The sequence below is a fragment of the Rutilus rutilus genome (genome assembly GCF_951802725.1).
Source record: "Rutilus rutilus genome assembly, chromosome: 8".
Classification (NCBI taxonomy): domain Eukaryota; kingdom Metazoa; phylum Chordata; class Actinopteri; order Cypriniformes; family Leuciscidae; genus Rutilus; species Rutilus rutilus.
In genome coordinates this window covers 25,917,026-25,943,213 of record NC_140222.1, presented here as the reverse complement: position 1 = coordinate 25,943,213, position 26,188 = coordinate 25,917,026, and the positions used below count along the sequence as shown (strand labels likewise).

Sequence of the window (26,188 nt, the reverse complement as noted above, 5' to 3'; positions counted from 1 at the left end):
TTTCTTTTCTTCCACCTTTTCAACCATGGACAATTATTTGTAATTATCTGCTCAGAGAAATTCGCTGTAACGGATCAATCTCTCTCTCTCTGTAAATGAGACGTGAAAGGGGGCGTATTTCAAGATACGCAATGGAGTAGACCAAACTAATTAACAGGGAGGGAGGGCAATACACTCGCATGCACACAAAACACAAAACACACTCCTTGTCGGCCGCGCCCGTGCGATCGACTCACTCATCCATTCGCGTAGAGATGTAATATTATGATTTCCGTCATTTTTATTATTATTATTTTTTTATATATATTTGTGTACCGGGTGGACCGGCCCACATTGGCCAGCGGCCCACCGGGGAAAAAGTCCCGGTGCTCCAGATGGCCAGTCCGCCCCTGGTAGCTACGGTACTGGTTATTGGACAAAAAACTACATGCAAGCAGTGGTTCCCATGCATAATTTCACATGCACACTTTTCATATATACATATAATATAATATAATATAATATAATGTTAGTTATGTTTGTAATTGAAAGATGATATTTTGGTGCTTTAGTTGTATATTTGTCATTAAAACGTTTTATGATGCCAAGTAGCGTATGTAAAAGAAAAAAAAGCTGAAACATCCAGCCTTTTTGAAACAAAGACTTTTTCGGCCATTACAAATACTGGTTATCATTTAGTTTAGTTTTTTTTATTTAGTTTAAAAATGTAATTACCTTTGCAGTCATCTACTTCCACTTACTTAAAGTTCGTCTTAAAATTTTTTTTTTAAATTATCACCACTGTTGAATGTTATCTTTAGCAAATCTCAAAATGAATATCCACTTTCATAATGTACATTTATAATGTTGTAATTCAATGTTTGTTTTAATGTTAAATTGTTGTTTTATTTTCAATATCTTTAGAATATTTATTTGTGGAAAAAATGATTGGTTATCGACTATATTGTGATTTCATAACTGTTAAATGTCAGGACTTTCTCAATGCACTTTAGAGTGTCTCACTTATATTTATGTATTTTCTTCTTGTACTTTTCTAAAGCATCTGCTAAATTAATAATTGAAGGTTGGGAACCACTGATATGTAGAATTAACACAGTACAGGTACCACAGTAAATAAAAATCACATTTTAGTGTCATACATGTTGTCCACGCCATAAAAAGGGTCCTTTTTGAGCAAGTAGCACTATAGGTAGCAACTTTGCTATTGAATTTCTGTGCTGTATTTGTGCAGTGGAGTAAAACTGTTGAATAAGGCCATGTTCCCTTCTCATTATTGTAGTTTATGCACACCGTCTGGCACACAAAGTCCTTGAGCTTATGCCAATATCTCTCTGGCACAACTTCTCCCTCAGTGTAGATGGAGGGCGACCTGTAGTGAGGGTCCGGAAAATGATGAAGGGCCAGTATTAGTAAAACGATCTCTGTTTTTCTTCCCTTTCTCTGAATGATGCGTTGATGGGTTATCAGATGCAAATATATTTACTGTATGATATCAAAGATGTTGCTTGCAGAGAATTTAGTTCTTTTTTTTCGAATACACCGATACTTATGAACAGCTTCCAATGAAGTTTATGCTTTTTTCCAGCATATAGGTGTAGTTACAGTGCCAAAACTAGGCAAACGTTGACCCTTTGGTCTCCACAAGTCATTTCTGCGTGCCGATTGGCTGTCTGACCTGTAATAACTAGGCAGTGCTACACGCGTGAGCTGCTATGTGATTCATAATGTGATCAAGGATGGGTTCGCTGCACACCTCTCAATCAGGATAAAAGTCTTGAAGGTGACTCGTCTTTCGCCTGAGGCGTAAAACTGAGGTCTTGACTCTCTGTGGTCATTAAAAATCCCAGGATGTCCTTCGAAAAAGAGTAGGGGTTTAACCCCGGCATCCTGGCCAAATTTGCCCATTGGAATCTGTCCATCATCATGGCCTCATAATCATCATCATCATCATCATCATATATACTGATTGGCCTCATTACTCTCTTCTCTCCACCAATAAGCTGGTGTATGGTTGGTGTTCTGATGCAATATGGCTGCCGTCCCATCATCCAGGTGGATGCTGCACATTTTTGGTGGTTGAGGCGTTTCCCCCTTTCCATATGAAAAGCGCTATATAAATGTAAAGAATTATTATTATTATTATTCATGGTTCTTGAGGAGATTTTCTCTTGTTCCTTCTATTAGATGGTGCGGCTGCCTTAAGGTCATTCAAATGTTAGTACGTACAGTATTTGCTATCATGTTAATAGTTTTTGCTGTCATTTTTCCTTGTACAACATCCCTCTCTTTTCACAGTAGTCATCTCTCGTTGCGGTTTTGAATAACCCAGCATCGATCGTTCATGTCTTCATGCTGACGCAGCATTATAAGCCTCTTACTTGAGTGTCTATGATCAGCTGAGTGAACTGAAGCAACATGTATGGGTCAATAAAAGGACAGGGTTTATCCTAATGCATAATGAATTTTCTTGAATTATCATGAATGAATGAATGACGTCCTAGATGCTAAGCTCATGACTTTTCAAATCAACTGGTCTGATTTGAAAAGTGCTTACACTATAGTATGAACAATAATTTGTATTTCTATGTGAATGCGTATATGGAGGTGTTTCCCACTCCTGATCATACATATTCAAATTTGTCTTGTTAGAATAAAATGTACTCAAAGCGGAAATGTTAAGACTAAACTAACGATTGATGATCTAGTAATAATTGTTGATCCACTGAAAATCCACAAAAATCCCTGGTGCCAAATGTAGGAATTAAGCTATGAAATATTAAATCTCACAAGTTAATTTGAGCACTTGAATTGGTCGGAAAGAATGATTGCTTATTTAGATCAGTACAATGTCATCTTTTATATCACAAATAAGTAAATTAGTGTGCAATGTCACAACCCTTTCTCTTAACCCTAGTTTTTAAAGCAACAGGCTTTGTGCTAGGGTAAATGTATTCCTAATTGTTCCTCTAAATACATCAACAAGAATCTTTTTTTAGAGTCCCAAAAAAAAGCATAAACCAACAGCAATATCCGACTAACACTTTTCCTCTTTTGCAGATGAGGCGTAAAAATATCTTTTAATGGACTGCAGCAGTTATGAGAGACAGACAGAGCCTCTCTATTTTGACCTCACTTACATCTCTCACTTTATCTCTCCTCTCTTTCCTCACACAGGAGGTGTGACACACTCACTTCATCTATTTGCCAAAGTTTCATGTCACTGCTTCTGACCCTAAAGCTTTTAATTAGGGCTCTCACATGGTAGCAGGGCTCTCTTAACGCACCCCCAAAGAGCTAAACCGCTGTGTAAAGGAAACAGGGATGAGCTTTCATATAAATGCGAAAGGTCACAGATCCCCTCACGTACATGCGACAGCTGTGGTTTTAATCAGAATGGCTGCCGTGCTGCTTTAAAGAGTCGCGTGGGATTATTGAAGTTTGAAAGTGTGTGAAAAAGTTGTTAAAAGTGCGAAACATCTTCTCTGACCATCTGCCAATGTCCTCATTTTGTTTAGGTATCTAAAACCAGCAAACAAATTGCCAGGTTTTCTTTGATTCCGTATTGCGAAGTTCCCTCATGGTTTCTCATCAATCAAGTCCTAATTGATGGTCCGTTGTGGTTTAGAAGTGCCAGCGAATCATCTCCGTCTGAAGTGTTTTGTCTCTTTATGCACACCAGCAGCACCTACAGTGAATTTTGATAGCACGAAAACTGAAGAACCCTCAAAAAATCTCTCCATCCATTGAAGTCTTTTGAGATTCATGAGAAGCAGCTGGCTTGGAAGATTATCAAATGTTCCCGGAGCTCAAGAGTCAAGTCACTACTTTCCCTTGAAGTCCCGGCTCAGCCCCCATTTCCATAACAGTCATATAATGCAGACTTTTGAGAGATGTGAGACGAGTAAAAGCAAAGTGAGACGATCACTTTGTCCCTTTTGCAGGAAGTGCCGCAGGATAACCAAGGCCTAGTTTTGATAGGAGCTTGTGTTAGGTCAGCTAAGGGTCGCTTTGACCATATTAATATGCTGCAGTTTGAAAACGCACGCGTCGATTAAATGCTGCAGGTCTTTCTCCCAACTGTTTACCATCGTGTGAACATGAATCAATTACATGAGCTCTGTAAGTCAAGATGTAATATCACCTGAGCCTTGAGCTGTAAAAGATTCATTTCTGTTCTCCACTCAACCTGGAAAATCTCTAGTGCCGCATTTCATTTTTTGTTTTTTTTGTTTGTTTTTTCATTCTTGTCAGAGAACATTTAAATGAGTCTAGTCAACCTTAGCAATCAAAAGGGCTCTTGAAATTCCCATCCATGTGATGCTCCCACCTTCAGCAGATGCTCTAAAGTTTTGAAGAAATAGAGACGTGTCTGCATTCAGCATGATCCCACGTTTGGCGCCAGTTTACTGCATGCATTATTTGCGATCAAGAGGAAGCAGTAAATTCACATTAGGTTAGAATAAGTAGATTTAGGTTGGACTTAAATTCAATAGCACTGCATCTGGTGACATAACGTGTAATTGGACGCCACACTAGGCTGAGTTCCCGGATGAGATACCGAGGACGTTCTCGAAATGAAAAAGGGCTTGCTCTTCAAGCCTTGGGGCTTTTCAGATTGAATGTCAATACTGTTTACTATACTCTGCCTGATGGACTGAATAGACGCTCATGTAAACAATACCTTTATCTTTGTCCTCTAGGAAAATAATTGCTTTTATTTCCAGCCCTATTCCCTATCTGACATGTCCTCTTTTGCTTTAGAGGTGATCAGGCAGAGGTACGCGGACCTGCCAGGAGAGCTGCTGATCGTGGATCTGGAGAAAGACCGGAACGGCTTGGGCCTCAGCCTGGCCGGAAACAGGGATCGTTCCTGTATGAGCATCTTTGTGGTGGGGATCAGCACCGGAGGGCCGGCCAGCCACGACGGACGCATCAAAGTGGGCGACGAGCTGTTGGAGGTGAAACGCACACACACACACACACAGTCAAGTGTTTGTAGTGGTGGGTGTTGAATTGCTAGGGTGGAGCTTAGAGAAGGTGAACATCTTCAGCCTTCCGACAAACTTCCGAACAGTATTTCTTTATCAAAGCAGAAAATATTTTTTTACATTATTTGTTCATTAGCAGTTATTATAATTGATATTAATTGGTATTAATGAGTAGCCAATAAAAATTATTATATATAATATTAAAAATATTATATTATTAAAAATATATATAAAAAAAAAAAAAAAATATATATATATATATATATATATATATATATATATATATATATATATATATATATATATATATTAGGGATGCTCATTTCGATTAATTTTCCCGACCGACAACCGGCACTCTTTAATCGATTATTAACCGTTAACTGATAAGATTCCAAATAAAAATGACGCGTATATCTGTGACCCTTTAAAAAAATAGTTTTTTTTTTTTTAAGGGTTTATTTTAACGTGCAAAGTGCAAACAGCAGCATACAGAACAGATCAACAACAGAACCTGGATTCAGTTTAAATTTTCACGCACCTGCAGCATTTCTGACAGTGAGAGAAAAACAGAACAAAATAATACAAATAAAAAACAAAATAGGCCTACACTAAATATATTTTTTAAACTTAAATAATTAACAAATTAAGATGACAAAAAGAAAACACTGAATCCGTTTGAACAAAGCTTTCAAAAACCGGATTTTTTTTTCCTTTAGACTAAGATTTTTCGTTAAATAAAAATAGCAGCCCTACCTCAACACCTTGTCTAATTTTTATTTAAAAAAAGCAACATATCAATCAACGTGATGTGGGGTCAGTCTGGAGCGCAGCCTGTTGACAGTCAAACGCGAAGTGTATATTCGCATCGCGTTATTTACTCGCAGGATATTTTTCTTGTTTTTCGCGTCACTCGCGAATAAAAATATACCGCGCAAAGGAGTGTGTCATCATCATCAACAACAACACAATTTCTTTCTGCCATAATTTTTCCGTCATGTCTGAAATGAATGATATTGCTGCTCTGTACTTGTTGTGGAAGTCCCAAATACGGAGGAAAGCCAAACGCCAACGTGTCTGGGTTCACATCACCATCCAGAGGCGCACTCAACTCGGTGAATTTCACTTCTTCACGCAAATTTTCTGCTCGAGTTGAAATTTTTCAACTTGTCTTGCGTGGAAGACGCGATTGAGGCCATTATCGAGCTTTCGCGGCAAACGCGTCGCCCAATTCGCGTCTTTGCATTGACTTTGTATGTAATCTACTCGCGCAAATAATTAAATTCGCGTTTGGTGTGAACACGCCATTAGACCCGCGGCTGAAAACACCCTCTCCTATGGGACGGATCGATGTCCCGGGAATACACAGGTAACGTCTCGCTAGATACGTGTGTGGTTGCGCGTGTCTACGCGCTCCTTGAGTTAATAAATATAAGCTATATAGTATTTTATTTTTAAACCATGCAGCAAAAAAAAAAAAAAAGAAGCTTAAAAAAAAAAAAACGTTTTAAACCGTTTAACTGATAGTATTAATCGGTCAAAATTTTTACTTTCGGTTAACGGTTAAACGGTCAATATGAGCATCCCTAATATATATATAAATTGGTTGGTAATATAATTTATAATAAAATCAAGATTATGCTAAATAATAATATGCATTAACTCATTAATATGAAATGATTATTTTTAGTCTATTAACATAATTAATAAATTGTTCTAAAAGTATGAAGTTATATTCATTAATATATATCACTTATTAATACTAACTATTAATTATTTGTATTAAAAATGTCATTATTTACTATTATTTTTATGCATATTCTTGATTTTATTATAAATTATATTACCAACCAATTTATATATATATATATATATATACACATAAGTGTGTATGTGTGTGTGTATGTATGTATATGTATATTTAATCTCAAACAATTAAAAATAAATATAATATTTAACTATTAAACTAATATTAAACTACTCATTAATATAAAATTATTATTTTTTATCTATTAACATTATGAATAAATTGTTGTTCTAAAAGTAATATATAATTGAATATACAATTACTATTTCTTCAATATTATTTATAATTAGTATTAATAAGTTACATGCAATAATTGATTAATATAAACGATTAATTATTTGTATTACAAAATATATTTATTTAAACATATTAAATTAAAACAAACTGTCCCTTCCAATTTTTTAAGCAAAATGACTCTAACCTATGGTGAGGTCCCGGTGAGAAATTATGGGTCAGGGCTCAGGATTTAGAAGCTATCTATCCCTCTCTATTTCATTTTTTTTCTTTCTCTAGGTAATAGCCTTTTCCTGTTGAGACCCTTGTAATCCAAGGGGAAAATGGCGGTTCCCATCAATTTCTTTCTCATTCTGGTGTAATATTGAATGAAGCATGGGTCGTCTGGGTCAGTCTCGTACAGGCAAAATCACTTTGAAACTTGAGGGACATGGTGGCCAGACTCACTGTTCTGGATGTGGATCATGTGGTTCCTTTATCTCTTTCCCTACCTGTTTATACCTGTGCCTGAGCCATTTATGTGCAAACGAGAAGCGCAAGGTTTTGCCTCAGATGGCCGGATGAATTTCAAATGAAGCCACCTGCCCTCAGTTTCACTATCTCTGTCTGCTCTTGCTTATCACTTTCTCTGCCGCCTCCTCCTGCCTGCTTTATCTCTCTCAGCTCCTTCCAACGCCAGAATCTCACCACAAGACACAATTCATTGCAAAAGTTGAAACGGCAATGTACAAGACTGATAACGTCAGTTCACTTTTATGTTTTTGTACATTCACATTTTTTATGTTTTTATTCATGTTTAAATTAGAACTGAATTGGCCACACCCCACAGGAAGTTGAATTTGGAATTTAAATGACAAGAAGCAATTTTTCTTTCATTTAAAATAGTGCATTTTTGTAACTCATTAAAAAATATTTAAAATAAATCTTGATAACTATATTAATTATTTATGAAAAATAAATTAAATCCAAACTTATGCAGGTGATTAATAATATCATCTAATATTTCTGGAAATAGCCTGCATGTTGTGTGTATTATACTATTATTATGGGTAATTCATAATTAAAGGTGCATTGTGTAATATTTAGGAGGATGTTGATAGAAATACAATATCATATACATTATTTAACTATATAACTATATTTTCAGTGGGGTATAAAGACCTTACTTAATGAACCGTTATGTTTTTATTACCTTAAAATGAGCCATTTCTATCTACATACACTGCGGGTAATATTTAATAACATTTGCAATAACATACGATAACATATTTACTGAATAATTAAGTGAACCTAATTTCTTAATTTAATCTTTGTAAAGAAACCTCATTGGCTACTCTCTGCAGTCTCAGACGACGACATCTTTTCCTGTCGGCCACCGTAACTTCTGTTTGTTGTAGTTCGCAACCTCGCCACTAGACTCCGCTATGAATTACACAGTGCACCTTTAACAAGGAAATATATAATTAAAATCTACAATTTCAGTTGACAATCAAATGACTCTGAATCCTGTTTGCTTCTTCAAACTACATTAAATTTAGCATCGAGATAATATTATAGTTTTTATTAATATTTTGATAGTTTTAGTTTTTTATATTTTCCATTTTCTTTTTTATTTCAGTTAAATTATTAGTCAGTTTGTTAGGCGTTTTGTCATTTTTATAACTTCTAATTTTTAGTTAATATTTTAGTATATCAAATTTAACAAAAAAAAGGAGAAATGTTGCTTTGACAACAAGCTGAAATAAAATATTTTTTCAATCAACAAAAATGTTTGGTAACACTTTATTTTAAAGTAACATAGTGACACGTTACTACTTATTTACTATTAATTATGCATAATTACAAGTAACTAACCCTAAACCAAACCCTAACCATTACTCTATGGTAAGTACAAGTAGTTAATTAAAATACTCACGTCACGTCATCTTAAATACGTCACCTTAAAATAAAGTGTTTTTGTTTGTTTTAGTTTCAGTTAACTATATTAACTCTAATTCAGAAAGCCATTCACAATTCATTTCTGAATGAACTCGGCTGGTCCTCCGTATTGCTGTGTCCCGCAATATATTGCCCAATCTTTTTCCCATCCAGATGGCATTTTGGTTTCCACATTAGTTTCCTCCTCGGAATTACCTATCGATTTAGCAGTTCTGTCGACATGTACGAATGCCGCGTTTTGCTGTGGAATTTGAGGCTCAGCACAGCCGAGGCTCAGAGCCGTTGCTCGCTGACCTTTGTCTAATATCTATCTCCATTAGATGTGGACGCGCTGTGGCATTAGTCACGATCCACTAGTGCTCCAGCTAATGATTCTGTCACAGGTGATTGGAGACACAAGTCAACCGGTCTCAAATACGTGTTCACAAACTCAGATGCGGTTAGTTGTAACCAGCTCACAGTGTGTCCTGTTGAACTTACAAATCTAGCAAAGGAAAAGGTGCCATCACTGTGAAAAATGATGATCAATAAGTCACGACAACGTATATTTCTTACATTGCTTTAACTTATTTTTCATGGATGTTTAAGTAATTACAACTTAAATTGCATTAAACTGACTTAAAAATTAGAAGTTGATTGTACTTAAAAATTTAAGGCAGCAACTTTTTTTGTGATGTGGTTCTATCGCATGACTTTCCTTGGCAGAAAAGAAGTATGTGTACCTTTTCGATTTACCTAGATTACTGCATATAAGTTAGTCATGAAATGTGATCAAACTTACAAACATTGCTAAAGAAACCCGTGCTAAAGAAGAAACAAAGTACCATGGTATTACCACAGGTTTTTTTAGGTATGTGGTTCAATAGCAATACCATCACGTACGTTTTCCTCCATTTCCGTGAACCCTTTCAATTTACGTAGATTACTGTACATAAATCGGTCATGAAATGTGATAAACCTACAATATAAACATCATGTTACTGTTTTCACTGACAAATCATGGTTTTGTCTGATTTGTTGTGCTTCCATCAGATAAACAACCAGGTGTTGTACGGCAGGAGCCACCAGAACGCATCAGCCATAATAAAAAGCGCCGCGTCAAAGGTGAAACTCGTCCTGGTCAGGTGAGAAACCCTCAGAGACGACCCTCAGCCTGCTGTTTTTCCACACTACCATCTGTTCATTTGTTAAAATGACTCATTTCAGCTTTGGTATAAATTCTTATTTAAGTTTATGAATTTATTACAATGTGTTCGTTTTTACCTCTGGAATATTGAAATGTGGAATTTATAATATTGTAATCAGTGATTAATTCATTCACAGCTCAAGCGCAACATGTAGTGCATTATTGTCACTGTCTTGAGCTTGAAACATGTTCACAGAAACTGATATTCTTTCCTCCTCACAATTACTGAAAACCACGCAATCCCACTTGCCCACAGCTTTATCATCTGAAATCGACAAGTAGATTGCTTTTTTTCTGACCAAACTCCTTGATCATGCTGAAAACCCAAGGCACCATGGCTAATTAGGATCATAAAGCAGGCAATGGCAGTCTGTGTAGGATTTAAACAATCCGAGTCAGTGCCAGTACTTTCACATCTGTAATGAACGTGTGAAATCCATTTCTATGTGTGTTAAGATGTTGATGCAGTTATGTCTGTATATTGGCTGGTGCCAAATAACATGGACATGTTGGAGACAAAAAAAATTCAGATGAATATTTCAGATTTAATTTTTTAAGGGTTCCAATATTCCCTGCATATTCCAGTCTCTAAATTAATAAACAATTATATATATATATCAAAAGAGGAGACCCAAGGTCTAGCTAGGACCAAGGAGCAGGACCGGAGCACACAACGTTTTAAGTGATTTTTATTGGTGCAAAACGACTAACGTTTCGACGCCCATGCGTCTTCTTCAGAGTCAAACAGTCAATGGCAACGATGTACAGACTTTAAAGAATCAAAATTCAAGACATTGGCCACTGGCCTAGGTGGGTGTGGTACATCAATTAACAAGTCCTATACAAGCACTCAGATAAAAAAAAATAAAAAACACACAAATAAGTGTATAGGGGAGAGCCGGGACAGTTGAAACACTTTTCAGATAAATGTCGTTTTCTAAAATAAGGTTACAGATAGATTTTTTATTTTTTTGTGATTAACAACTCACATATGTGTTCTCTTAGTATCATGTGTTATTCGGTACAAATATAGAATGATTTAAGTAAAATATGACTTTGAACGGGAGTTGTGCTTTGTTTCAATCGGGACGTCCCGCCTGTGCGGGACGGTTGAAACACAGGGGTGGGACGGATGAAACATGACAGTTTAAATGACAACTATTCATCTAATGCTTTTTTTTGTGAACAACACCTGACAAGTAACTTATGTACATATTGTTACAAACATATTTTGTAATTTATTTTCATTTAAAGGTTCATATTAACCATTTTTGTTCTGTCGCCCAATAAACAATAAGCGATAAGCCTATGCGCATTTTGTAATCTTTCTAATAGGCTATTTGGACGAAGACAGACAAATCAGTTTACAATTAATTTTCTTACATTTCTTCCTTGAGTCATATTGAGTGTTTGCTAGTTGAATAGCCTGTTATTATGAAGAAAACGAGGTCAACCAGACGACGATAAATGAAATTTATTGAATATTGAAGATTGGACAATTGATGATTATTACAGAGATAGCATGTGTTGCGTAATTGAAAATTAATTTGCATTAAAAGAAACACAAGTCTAGAAACAGTATATGAATCTATGAACAGTATATGCTATGACCAGGTTTAACGGGCTGGACGCGCGGGCGGGACGGTTGAAACACTGTTTCAACCGTCCCGACAGCGCATCCTGTCATTTAAACCTCTTTTGCTCTTAAACTAAAAAACTCTGATTTTGCCCACTTAAGGGTGTGTTGCAGTACTAATAGACCTGCCGTATTATCATTACAATGGCACATGAAACAATAAATCCAACTTGTCAGTCAAAAAAAAGTACCGCACGAAAGAATTCACTCACCGCATTCAAAAACAGCTTTGCGGCTTTAACTCCAAAACGACGCGACGTAAAGAAGAAATGTTTTCGTGGGTATGTTAGGCATTGCGTGCTGTACGTGCTGACGAAATTTGACGTACATGACGTGAGTGGTTTTCAAGAACATCTCAGTGTTTCATCCGTCCCGTGTTTCAATCGTCCCGCCTCTCCCCTACATATAAATAAACACCAAAAAAAAAAAAAAAAAAAAGAGGTATAAGTATAAAAGTAAACATACACACCCGCTAGCAACATGTATACAAGTGCCTCATTAAGACCATTCGGTTCCACTGTGTTAAGAGTGAAAATCCAGAAAGCCTCTCTTTGTAGTAGGGACTTCACTATATCACCTCCTCGTTGGGAGGGTAGAATTTTTTCAATACCCCAAAATTTTAAGGACGCATTGGAACCATGATTAGCTTGTAGATAATGCCTCGCAATTGCATAGTCCATTTTACGGTTCCGAATTGCTGCTTTGTGTTCTGCAATGCGTAGTTTTGTTGCAATGCGTAGTTTATTAAACATATATAATGTTTATATATATAATATATATATATATATATTATATATAATATATATATATATATATTATTATTATTATTATTATTATTATTATTATTATTATTATTATTATTATTTAATTTTTGTTTTGTTTGGTTTAGTTTGGTGTGTGTGTTGTTTTTTGTGTGGTTTAGTTTGGTTTGGTCATTTTTGTTTTTGTTTGGTTTTTTATTTTTGTTTTGTTTGATTTGGGTTGGTTTTTGTTTGGTTTAGTTTGGTGAAAAAAATATATATTTTTTCGTTTGATTTTAGTTTTTTTTTGTTTAAATTTTTTATTTAGTTTAGTTTTTTATTTTGGTTTGGTTTAGTTTGGTCATTTTGTTTTGTTTTGTTTGGTCATTTTTGTTTTGTTTTGTTTGGTTTGGTCATTTTGTTAAGGCGCAGTAACATGATGATGTTACTACCAATGGCAGTGGCAACGACAAAGTTTGTAACAAAATTTGATCCGCCACGATACAGTTGGATAAGATTATTTATTTATTTTAATTTTTTTTAATAGCTGAGAATATGTCGTTATATCACGTTATATCTGTCTTTTGTCACTTCCTAAGTACCGAATCAAACGCATGCTTGTTTCTGTGTATTGGCAAACCTTACAAGAGCAAGGACATGTGACATTGATACAGTTGATGTGATACTTGATGGCATTTTGATAGCAGTGTTTCTGGAGACATGTCATACCATCCAGAGAATGAGGAATGATGTGGTGTAATAGACTGGAACTGCTATCACCATATAACATTGATAGCACGGAGATATTTTAAAATGCAATACAGTGTAAAAACAACACAGCCCTTCAGTCCATCATGAACGAAAGCTGATTCTGTCATTACAGGCATAATCAGACACTTATCATCTGTTTCTGTTCATATCTTATGTTTTCATACGAGTATTTTTTTAGCTTGACCTTTATTTGCCAGGTTGTTTTGTCAGGTTTTGCTGATAATGGCTGTGTAATGACACTAATATCTCTTCGCTATCTACAGCTCATCATCAGTCAAAGAAATGTGACAGCTCGATTTAAGGCTATCAAAACAAATGTTGACGTGCCACTGAATATTAATAGATTGGCTTTAATAATGCACAGTTTGCATTGCCATCAGTCCAGTGGGTGGGATTTGAGAGGATTTTTGTCATTTAGACTGTTCTGAAAGCCATTGTAAGTTATTTGTTTGGGTCAAAAGTCATTCGTCAACACATGACGAAATGTCATGGAGAAAAGCATGTTGCCATGGCAACATAACTGGGCAGTGGTAAAGACTGAAACATGTCCACCTGTGACGCGAATGGCAAAATGTTACAGTGTCATTGTGGATGGTTAGCAAAGGGATTTTGGAACTGAATGAAGTCAGGACTAGTTTCCATTGTCCTTAGTTCAAATTTGGTGTTATTTGGAAATAATGTAAGAACTTATGAAACAATCAATTTTGATCATCAGCGTCAAACTTACCTTGACAAAAACAGTAATTGGAAACCAGGCGTTAAGTGTACAATAACGCCAAGGTGAACAGAAGGAGGGATGTAGCGAGCGATATTTCTCATCACCCTAAGATCTTGAGGAAGAAGAGGCTCAGAGGATTTATAGTGCAACATCTCAATTAATCTGCCCCATCAGTCCTTATCGATCTGAGTGTAGAAAACTGCCAAGAGACATGTGGGAACATGAGAAGTAGAGAGCGAGCAAGACCAGTTTTGGCGTCATCGACAGGATGGGATAAATCTTTCTTGGACAAAAAAAAAAATCGATCACAAATAAGATAAAAGTAAAAATAAAACTTGTAACACTTTACAATGAGGTTTCATTAGTTGACATGAATTAAGAATGAACAATACTTCTGCAGCATTTATTAATCTTAGTTAATGTTAATCTCAACATTTACTCATACGTTATTCAAATCAAACGTTGTATTTGTGAAGTAAGGGGTAATGTGCATCCAGCCGGTTGTTCTCTCAAAATAAGCCCCGACAGGGTGATGAGGACCCCGACGCGAAGTGGATGTACATTATCCTGCTTATTACACGGCTACTTGCCACGTAAGTAAATAATTAGACACAAAATATTGATCTGAGTTGAAATATTTTATTAGGTCTTTAAACGTAAAGCTTCCGCGGAGAGCAGTTACAACGGGGCAAGTTCAAACTAGACGGACATTTAAGAGATATGGTATACAGTCATACCACTTATTACACAGCATCTTAAATAATTATGGAGATAAGAGATATTGATTTCCGATTAAACTGTTTTAAAATACCTGTTTGTATCTTATAATCCAACAGTGTACAAAACAACAGTCACAAAATGGCATCAACTGTGTTTGTATGAAACAAGAGAGAGCGAGTCCACGATAGTGGTTGGCATAATTAAATAACTGTACACAAAATATTGATTCGACTGAGTTTTAATAATTTATTAGCTCACCAAAACTTCCACGAAGAAAACCCGTTCCTAGCAATGTATAGCGCTGATGACTTCAGTAACCCTGATGAGCCTGCGTTATCTGCTTTGAGAGGTTGTTATCTGGGAATAACATACCGCTGGATGGCGTGATTGACCAATCACGATCAAGTATTCCACAGAGCTGTGTAATAACATTAGTTAATGCACTGTGAACTAACATGAACAAACAACTTTATTTGTATTAATTAATATAAACAAAGATTAATAAATACTGTAACAAATGTTTTGCACATTGTTAGTTCATGTTAGTTAATAACTAATGTTAACAAATGAGACCTTAGTGTGAAGCGTTACCATAAAACTAAAATACAGTACCTGTCAAAAGTTTGGAAACATTAAAAAAAAACGTTTTTTTGAAAGAAGCCTCTGTATTAAAATAGAAAGCAGATGTTTTGAATTGTAACTATATTTCACAATATTACTGTTGACAATATTTTTGATCAAATAAATGCAGACTTGATGAGCAGAAGAGACTTCTTTCAAAAACATAAAATTGTAACGTTTTCAAACTTTTGACAGGTACTGTATATAAAAATTGTAAAAAATGAAATGTATATTATATATTTTATTTTATGAATATTTTTGTAAATAATTTGTGAAAAGTTGTGCGAATACTTTATACCTCAGCTGATCAGTTGCTGTGAACTGATGTGAACTTTAGATTTTTTTTCTGTCTGTTGATAGGAATGAAGATGCTCTCAATCAAATGGCTGTCGCTCCTTTTCCTTCCCAGCCTTCCTCATTCTACTCCAGTGAGGTACAATACATTATAAATAGACACCAGTTAAAGGGATACTCCACTTTTTTTGGAAATAGGCTCATTTTACAACTCCCCCAGAGTTAAACAGTTGAGTTTTATCATTTTGGAATCCATTCAGCCGATCTCCGGGTCTGGCGGTACCACTTTTAGCATAGCTTAGCATAATGAATTGAACCGGACAAGACCATTAGCATCTCTCTCAAAAAAATGAACAAAGATTATTATTATTATTAATACGCAGGAATGAGAGTATAGTTCCTAGCCATATCAGCCTAGAAAATCGCAACTTTACATTTTCCGTCGGTCTTAGTACACGATGTAACTACAGAAGAGTCAAGTTTTAAATAGGAAAAATATCGAAACTCTTTGTTCATTTTTTTTGAGAGAGATGCTAATGGTCTTGTCCGGTTCAATTCATTATGCTAAGCTATGCTAAAAGTGGGACCCCCCAGACCGGAGATCGGCTGAATGGATTCGAAAACGGTAAAACTCAACTGTTTAACTCTGGGGGAGTTGTAAAATGAGCCTATTTCCAAAAAAAGTGGAGGATCCCTTTAAACATGACTTTTTCTTAGGCTAGTGGAACAGAACAGATTCTCTTATTAATTTAGATATTCAATGTCTCCAAAAACTGCAGTCAATTCTGTAAAGTGTTATAAAAATGTTCCTTTGACTCGTCTCACATCTTAGATTGTTGGATGTCCTTGATGTAGATAATGGCTAAGATCTAAAACATTTGACATTGTTTAGTATCAGTATTTAAAGAGTATCTTCTCTATAAGTCTGTTTTTTTGTCCTAACCACGTCAAGCAACGAGATTTATTATTTAAACTGTTGTTTCAGACGCATCAAAATACGCCAGCTGTTCCAGTTGTAACAGAGAAGCCACAGTTACCCGAAAGCCTCCCTCTGAGCATAAGCCCGCCGAAACCGCTTATTATCAAGGTGAGTCCTCGACAAATCAACACCCTCAATCTTTTGTGTAAAGGTCAGAAGCCGTGAATTAACTCTAAACCCCTCCTTTCTGAGAGCCTACTCTGCTCAGATTGGTCAGAAGGCCCCATTCTTTGTGATTTGGTCTGTTGGAAATGACATGTACATTACCATATCTGAATTTCAGCTCTGGAGGCTTGATACAAACAGTTACGATAGCGTAGGTTTTACATCATCGCTCTGAGCTTGAGTCCTTATCCTTTGGAAGTGCATGCAGTGTGGATTTGCTCTCGCAGTGCAGTAGTCAAAGTAGACAACAAGAACCTACAGTGTTTGAGGGCGGGTCAAATTAGACGTTATTCATGGTTAGCCAATGAAAATCATAGGTGGGCGTTATGCAAAAATGTTACAAACCTATGTAGAGGAAGTAAGAGTGGATATTGACGTCTCGTTTCAGGCAGTTCAGAATCTGTTCTTTCTTTTGGGGGACAATAACTTTACTTTGATCTTTGAAACTTTGCAGACCTTTTACATTCACAAACAGCTCTTTTACACACTACATGAAAGATAATATCTGAAAAAGCATAATAGGGGCATGTAGTCTCATATGGAGTCCAATAAAATTGTAGTGAATAAAATAAAAGTCTTATATAACAGTTTTATTGCAGTCTGCCATGCTTTTAAGCCAGTGTTTCTGACTTTTCAAAAGATATGATGCAAGTACGTGGCAACCTATTGCCATCATTATGAAAACAATAATGACTGTTGACTCAGCGTTTTACAAGTCTATCCCATCTCCCCTCATTGTCAGTCTGAGCTCTAACCAGCTATTGCAGACTTAAATGCGGATTTGTTCCGGTAAACAAACAGTCGAACCCACCTCGGGGACGCTTGGCTTTAAACAGCAGCTCATTGTCATCTAGCTGCCTCTAGCTTTACTCTGTCCTAGATGGAGGCAGCGACTGCAGTTTTGCCCTAGTTGAAGCTCTGTGGGGAGCATCTAGGCCTGACGCTTTGTTTTACCTGTTTGCTTGACTCCTCATACAGGATGAACTCAGCGTGGCACCGAGCGTGAGCCCCACGCAGAGAGACGAGACGCAGAATAGTCTCAGAGATGGAGAGTCATCCTTAAAGGTGAGGAACCGGTTAGATCTCAACCAGATAATCAGAATGGCATACTATCTTACTTTTACTATTTTGGCAAAATGTATAATGTGCTCAGTATACTATGCCAATTTTCTGTATGCATTAAAATCCCAGATTTATTTATTTATCTATTTTTTAAATGTATAATTTATCATATTTATTTATATTTGTTTTAAATAAATTGATATTAATCAATGTAAATTTAGGGCCTTATATATATATATATATATATATATATACAGTGAGGAAAATAAGTATTTGAACACCCTGCTATTTTGCAAGTTCTCCCACTTGGAAATCATGGAGGGGGCTGAAATTGTCATCGTAGGTGCATGTCCACTGTGAGAGACATAATCTAAAAAAAAAAAAATCCAGAAATCACAATATATGATTTTTTAACTATTTATTTGTATGATACAGCTGCAAATAAGTATTTGAACACCTGTCTATCAGCTAGAATTCTGACCCTCAAAGACCTGTTAGTCTGCCTTTAAAATGTCCACCTCCACTCCATTTATTATCCTAAATTAGATGCACAGTCTGTTTGAGGTCGTTAGCTGCATAAAGACACCTGTCCACCCCATACAATCAGTAAGAATCCAACTACTAACATGGCCAAGACCAAAGAGATGTCCAAAGACACTAGAGACAAAATTGTACACCTCCACAAGGCTGGAAAGGGCTACGGGGAAATTGCCAAGCAGCTTGGTGAAAAAAGGTCCACTGTTGGAGCAATCATTAGAAAATGGAAGAAGCTAAACATGACTGTCAATCTCCCTCGGACTGGGGTCCATGCAAGATCTCACCTCGTGGGGTCTCAATGATCCTAAGAAAGGTGAGAAATCAGCCCAGAACTACACGGGAGGAGCTGGTCAATGACCTGAAAAGAGCTGGGACCACCGTTTCCAAGGTTACTGTTGGTAATACACTAAGACGACATGGTTTGAAATCATGCATGGCACGGAAGGTTCCCCTGCTTAAACCAGCACATGTCAAGGCCCGTCTTAAGTTTGCCAATGACCATTTGGATGATCCAGAGGAGTCATGGGAGAAAGTCATGTTGGCAGATGAGACCAAAATAGAACTTTTTGGTCATAATTCCACTAAACGTGTTTGGAGGAAGAAGAATGATGAGTACCATCCCAAGAACACCATCCCTACTGTGAAGCATGGGGGTGGTAGCATCATGCTTTGGGGGTGTTTTTTTGCACATGGGACAGGGCGACTGCACTGTATTAAGGAGAGGATGACCGGGGCCATGTATTGCGAGATTTTGGGGAACAACCTCCTTCCCTCAGTTAGAGCATTGAAGATGGGTCGAGGCTGGGTCTTCCAACATGACAATGACCCGAAGCACACAGCCAGGATAACCAAGGAGTGGCTCTGTAAGAAGCATATCAAGGTTCTGGCGTGGCCTAGCCAGTCTCCAGACCTAAACCCAATAGAGAATCTTTGGAGGGAGCTCAAACTCTGTGTTTCTCAGCGACAGCCCAGAAACCTGACTGATCTAGAGAAGATCTGTGTGAAGGAGTGGGCCAAAATCCCTCCTGCAGTGTGTGCAAACCTGGTGAAAAACTACAGGAAACGTTTGACCTCTGTAATTGCAAACAAAGGCTACTGTACCAAATATTAACATTGATTTTCTCAGGTGTTCAAATACTTATTTGCAGCTGTATCATACAAATAAATAGTTAAAAAATCATACATTGTGATTTCTGGATTTTTTTTTTCCGATTATGTCTCTCACAGTGGACATGCACCTACGATGACAATGTCAGACCTCTCCATGATTTCTAAGTGGGAGAACTTGCAAAATAGCAGGGTGTTCAAATACTTATTTTCCTCACTGTATATATATATATATATATATATATATATATATATATATATATATATATATATATAATATTATATGATAAACTGAGCTCTCTTTCACGTCATCTTGCACTCGAGTGGCCAAATTCACACAAAATTATGTAAGAAAATAGCGGGTATCCTAGTAAACAGTCGTTTATGTCTTAAATGAACGTAAACCGTTGAGAAAGTAAATGCATGTGTACAGTATCAGTGTATTAGATTCGTGCATTCGGTCTTAAAGTGACAGCATCCTAATATTCCTGCTGCTGTCTGTGTTTTTAATGATAATCAAACAACAAAGGACAAAGAAAAAATCCCTCAATGGTCTTGTCTGAATAACTTTTGTACATTTAATAAGGATTAATTAATAAGAATGCTTAATTTATACAGTGAAGACTATGCAGGGTTACTTTGCTTTTCTTTATTGAATTTCTGTACTTGAAAACTCCTGTCAGACCTTCCTGAAAAACCTGAACATTTATTAATTAACCACAGTTTATTTCATTTTGTATCTTTGTTATATTGTATTTATTTGTGCTTTTGCTTATAATTTGATTATCTGTTCTTATTTAATTACTGACTGTTTACTTGTCTTTAATAATGTTTTAAATTCATATTAGTTAGGCTAGTAGTTTTAGCTGTGGTATTGAAATTGCAAGAGAGAATTGTGAATTTTAACTGGTATCTAAAATGTTGTTATAACTGCCTGTTTTTGCAAAAACAGTTTTGTGGCCGGTGCATTATCACACCAGCCATTGGCAGGTGTGGCAAAAAGTTATTTTAGTCTAGAACTAATTATATATATGTATGTATGTATATATGTTCATACAGTATGTATGTGTATGTGTATGTGTATATATATATATATATATGTATGTGTATATACATATATATATATATATATATATATATATATATGTGTGTATGTGTATATATATATATATATATGTGTGTATATATATATATATATATATATATGTATATATGTGTGTGTGTGTGTATGTATATATATATATGTGTATATATATATATGTATGTATATATATATATATATATATATATATATAATAAAATACTTTTTTTATATATTTTCTTTTGTTTCAATTATTTAAAAAAAAAAGTTTCATTTATATCATTAAATTACATTTTGAATGTCAGATTTTCACTTTGGCCTTTGAACGCCTTTGTAATAATGGAAAATGGGGGGATGCAAAATAAACACATTCATTTCCAAGATGACAGACAGGTTAAACACGCAACATTCGAAAAAAAATGTGCATACTATTGTTCAAGAAACTTATTGTATTGCTAGTAATGCATTTCCATCGTTTACTGGGGTATCAAAAGGTGCCATGAATGTTTCATAATTGTTCCATTAAATGTTGGTTGTGTAGCCTGTTATACTGAGTGATAAAACTAATTAAGGTCTATTAATCATTTCAGAAGCTAAAATCCGCAGAGAAAATATTGGAGTCTCCAAGTGAACAGCCGCCCAAGCCTCATGTAGAGCAGGTGTGTTTGTTTATTTACGTGTGTGTTCGTTCAACACAAAACTGCATTTGCAACACATTTTACTTTTTTATGACTTGTATGAAAGCTGGATGAGATTCTTTCTTCTCGAAGCGGGTGCCAAGACATGAAAGCTCTGCCCAGACAAAACAAGGCGTCCATATGGAACACTGTTAGTAAACAGTCTAACCTCTGTCTCTCTTTCTGTGTTCCTGCCGACTGGTCCTTGTCCTGGACCGTCCTCAGATCACCAGTCTTCCAAAAATCCAGAGGAATTCCACCAAGCCCTCAGCAGGTCCTCTGGAGGTCACGTCCTCCGGATCATCCGTGCCAGTCTCCGGAACCAGCCCTGACTTTGAGGACTGCAGCAAAGGTGAAACACGCCGAGCGTCACAAATAGTATTGAAAACATGTTGTGTTGTTACGTTAATTCTGTTTTTATGGCCTTGTTTAATTTTGTGCTTCAATCTGTGGTGCCTAAATCCATGTTAAGGTAAATATGAAATGAAAACAACAGCACTGCCGTGTGGATTCGCCTCGGCCTCTTTGATCACTGGCAGTTGTTGTTTTTCCAAAGAGGAATTGATTTTCTTTTTCGCTTTGAGCATTGAGCATTTTTAAAGCACAGAACATGAAGCAGTTGCATCATCATCTTTATCTCTCTTTCTCTGTTTCAGACCCTGCCACGTGCCCCATAGTTCCAGGACAAGAGACGGTTATTGAGATTTCTAAAGGCCGGTCTGGACTGGGTCTTAGTATAGTCGGCGGCAAAGATACCCAGCTGGTACGGTATCAGAAGGAAAATGTTTAAACTGCTTTCGAAATATAAAGTTTTGTTTTTGTGTGTATGTATCTTTATTTTTTTTTTATTTTTTTTATTTTTTTTTTGTGGCTTGTTTTGTGTTTTCTATTTTGTTTGTTTTTTCTTTTGCATTTGTTTTGTCTGTTGTATTTGTTTTGTTTTTTTGTTTATACCTGTTGTCTTTTTGTGCTTTTATTTTGTCTTTTGTTTTGTTTTTCTGGTTTGTTTTATTTTTTTGTCTTGTTTTTTGTTTTTTTGTTTTTTTTAAACATTTCTCTGTTTAGTTTTTTTTCTGTTTAGCGTAAAAAGCGACTGAAATTGCATACAGCACCTTTAATTGATGGACATGCATCAAGAAATCAATCTGAGATCAATACAACATAGATTTTTTTTTTTTGTATTCTTTTCTTTTTTGGGCTGTACACCCAGGGTGGCGTGTTCAAAATGTCTCGAGAGACACTTTTTATGGTCCAGGCTTGTCGCTTGTTATCCTTAAAGAAAACTAGCTGAAAATACCAATAACAATTCGATTTTGGCCGGTTTGCCGTAGATTATCTGTTAATTGGTTTGTTCAACTGCCGATACAGCTGTCTGCAGGCACAGCTTCCATGTGGGTCTGGTCAAAGTATCAGGAGGGTGTGTGTTTGTGACCGGTCTCATTCTCTCCGGTGGGCTGCAGGGCTGCATCTGAACAGGCAGGTCACAGCGGGAGCTTTTCGTCTGCCCTGACTTTCTCTGCAGCGCCTCAGGCTTTTATCAGCAAACTGCCACATCCCCATCATAATTCTGCAGCACTCCTGCTCTGTGGGGTAGTTTAGCTGTCAAAGGCTTCCATGAGTCAACAAAACCAGCCCTCGAGCTCCAGCGGTTTTCAGCAGGAAAACATCTGTGTTTTTATAAAAAAGGATTTTATAGGTGATGGGGAGCAGAAATCACACACCATACCACTTTCTTTCTACTGTGGAGATGAGGAGGAGATGCTTTGCTGGTTGCTCTTTTCCATTAAATTGCAATAGATAGTGATTGAAGCTTTCAAGCTTCAAAAAATGAATCTAAAATCCATGTCTCATTCGCTATATTACAAGTCTTCTAAATTTTGTGCAACGATTGGACCAAATTTTTACTACCAAAAATATTAGTATACTAGTGGTATATTAGAAATATTACTGATAATCTGTGAACTGTCCCTTTAAGGAAGATGTGATAGGAATCTTTTTTTTTTACCATATTCCTCCTCTTCACACATATTTCTCTCATCTTTTCAGGATGCCATAGTGATTCATGAAGTGTACGAGGAGGGGGCAGCAGCGCGGGACGGTCGACTCTGGGCCGGAGATCAGATTCTCGAGGTTTGTTTATGCTAGTGAAGAGTGTGTTGCAAGTTTGCCTAGTGGGACGCCCCTCTGTAATGTCACTGACAGCTGGTCTGCCTTGAGCAAAATGGAAATTTGACGTTGGTTTGAGGCTTGGTGTCTAGGGACGTTTGCAATAATTAGATCTGTGGTTAACTTAGACAATAGCGCCATCATCTGGACATGTTGAATAGCACACAACTATGCTTACTATTGTTTTACAAGTGTTATTTTATATTATATACAGGCTACTTTTATAGTGTTTATTAATATTTTGAATTAGTTTTTATTTTTATATTTTCAGATTTCATTTTAATTTAAATGTAAGTTTTATAATATATTAAATAATTATATATAGCTTAAATTTTATTGCGGTTTTAGTCATTTTAGTACTTAAACCTTTATTTCAGTTACTTGCCAATGCAACATTTGTAATTTAGTTTTTTTTAATCTAATATTTATATTTTATTTTATTTCAGTTACCAAAACCAATTTTTTTAATTTTTACAGATTTACAGTAACAGTATTTCTCAGAGCATGCTGTACACAATACTACGTCCCACAATGCAATGTGCTCAACTTGGTCTTCCATTTCTATATGATTCTGATTAAACCAGACATAACCAGATATCTGCCCCCTGCAGGTAAATGGAGTGGACCTGCGCAGCGTCGCTCATGAAGATGCAATCGCTGCTCTGCGGCAAACACCGTCGAAAGTGCGGTTGACTGTCCTGCGTGACGAGGCGCAATACAGGGACGAGGAGAACCTCGACTTGTTCCAGGTTGAACTCCAGAAGAGAACTGGCAGAGGCCTGGGCCTGAGCATCGTCGGGAAGAGGTGAGGACGCACTTGTTTTTCTTATGACAGGATAAAATTAACAATACAATAATCATTTAAAATGAAATAAAATGCACAGTATAATAATCATTTTTAATTAAAATAAAATAATACAATGCACAATACAATAATTTTCTATAATAAAAAAATGCACAATATTATAACAATGTCCAAATAATATATTAAATGCACAATACAATTATAATTTTAAAGTGAAATAATAGTACAATAATACTTTTAACATAAAATAAAACAAAATGCACAATGGAATCATTTTCAAATAAAATTAAATGCACAATAGAATTTTCAAATAATACAATAAAATAAAATGCACAATACAATTATAATTTTCAAATAAAATAATAGGAAGAAATGCATAATACAATAATAATTTTAAAAAAAAAGGCACTATGCAATAATTTTTACAATATAATAATAAAATGCATAATACTGCTGATCCCCCAACATGGCATGCAGGGAAAAAATATGTATATTGTATTCCCATCACTTACTAATACGTTAGCATGTTTTACTAATTCACTCCCTCGTTTTAAGTAAATCATGCACACAATATAATAATTTGTTCCCTAGATTTACTAAATCGTGGCCATGCTGTTCTAATTTGTTCCCTTGTTTAAGTTAAATTAAAATGAGGGAACAAATTAGTTCAGTGTGGCCATGATTTACTAAAACAAAGAAGCGAATTAATAAATCGTAGCAACAAATTCTTAATTTGTGGCCACGATATATACAGTATATATATATTTTTCCGCATGTCACGTACAATACAATAATAACTTTAAAAAATATGAAATAATTAAACAACAAGAATGGGTGTCTCCTTAAACTTCCTCTTTCTCCTTTCCTCGCTCTCTTCAGAAATGGTAAGGGTGTGTTCATCTCAGATGTGGTGAAGGGTGGAGCGGCTGATCTGGACGGCAGACTGATGCAGGGTGATCAGATCCTGTCTGTGGATGGAGAGGACATGAGACAGGCCTCACAGGAGACCGTCGCCGCCATTCTCAAGGTGAGCTCTGCCTGAATACTAAAACCCAAAGCCCAAAACCGGATTACATGAGCAGATTTAGTTGGAGCGGCAGCTGCGTGATGCTGCCACTAGGTGTCGCCGTTTGATTGTGTATTTGAAGGTCGTTGAGGTCTGTGCTGTTTATAAACAATGTCTGAATTCTTACTTAAACATTTTGTTTTACAGCAATCACAGTAATGTGTGCAAAGAGGTTTTATCGCAAAAACGTTTATTTCTCTTAAAAGAGCTTGAAGCTGTTGTGGTGCCCGAAGTGTTATGTTAAGAACATAATATATAATTAATTTCAAGTGATGATAACACTGTATTTTATGTATCTTACATTTATAATGGTCAGGGTAGACACCATATAGATATAGAGTCAGCTTACAGGTCAAATTAAATGTGGCATCTACCCCACCTGTTTCATCTGTTTAGATGTGGTTCAGACGCATGCGTGTCCAGACTAAACCACATTTCATTTAACGGTATTCTAGTCTTTTTCTCTTTTTTTTTTCAGTTTAAACCGTAGCATCAGATTAGTTAATAGCAGTTTTTGCAATGGTCAGCTTAGATATCAGCATATCAGTTTTCCCCAGCAATGTGCTTGAAAGTGATGTTAAACAATATCCAGCCCAACCTCTCTCTAAGTTTTGAGACATTGAAATTAAAGTGTAAACCAACAGTTAAGGGCCTTTTACTTGGTTCACTCCAGCGTTCCCCAGTGATTTGAACTGATGCAATCCATCATCAAGCAACAGCATTACCTCCAAATCTGTAAAATGATCTTGTTTATCTGTAAATTAAAAATGTTTTTTCTTAAATTAATGTTTAATTGAACAACAAAATTGTGTTTTCACGTTTTGTTTGGTTTATGTAAAAACACACACACACACAATAAATATATATATATTTATATACACACACACACTATA

The 26,188-nt window shown here is 36.0% G+C and overlaps 1 protein-coding gene across 1 annotated transcript in view; it reads left to right on the top strand.

Annotated features, from left to right (window-relative positions):
* The window catches only part of patj (PATJ crumbs cell polarity complex component), a 126,020-nt gene that overhangs the window by 89,869 nt on the left and 9,963 nt on the right, over positions 1 to 26,188 (top strand). The window contains exons 31-41 of the mRNA XM_084417002.1: positions 4,762 to 4,958; positions 9,997 to 10,088; positions 15,717 to 15,789; positions 16,636 to 16,737; positions 17,773 to 17,859; positions 21,172 to 21,240; positions 21,484 to 21,610; positions 21,915 to 22,021; positions 23,305 to 23,388; positions 24,036 to 24,229; positions 25,109 to 25,256. Of these exons, the coding sequence (XP_084273128.1) occupies positions 4,762 to 4,958; positions 9,997 to 10,088; positions 15,717 to 15,789; positions 16,636 to 16,737; positions 17,773 to 17,859; positions 21,172 to 21,240; positions 21,484 to 21,610; positions 21,915 to 22,021; positions 23,305 to 23,388; positions 24,036 to 24,229; positions 25,109 to 25,256 (1,280 nt within the window). The remainder of the gene's footprint in view (positions 1 to 4,761; positions 4,959 to 9,996; positions 10,089 to 15,716; positions 15,790 to 16,635; positions 16,738 to 17,772; positions 17,860 to 21,171; positions 21,241 to 21,483; positions 21,611 to 21,914; positions 22,022 to 23,304; positions 23,389 to 24,035; positions 24,230 to 25,108; positions 25,257 to 26,188) is intronic.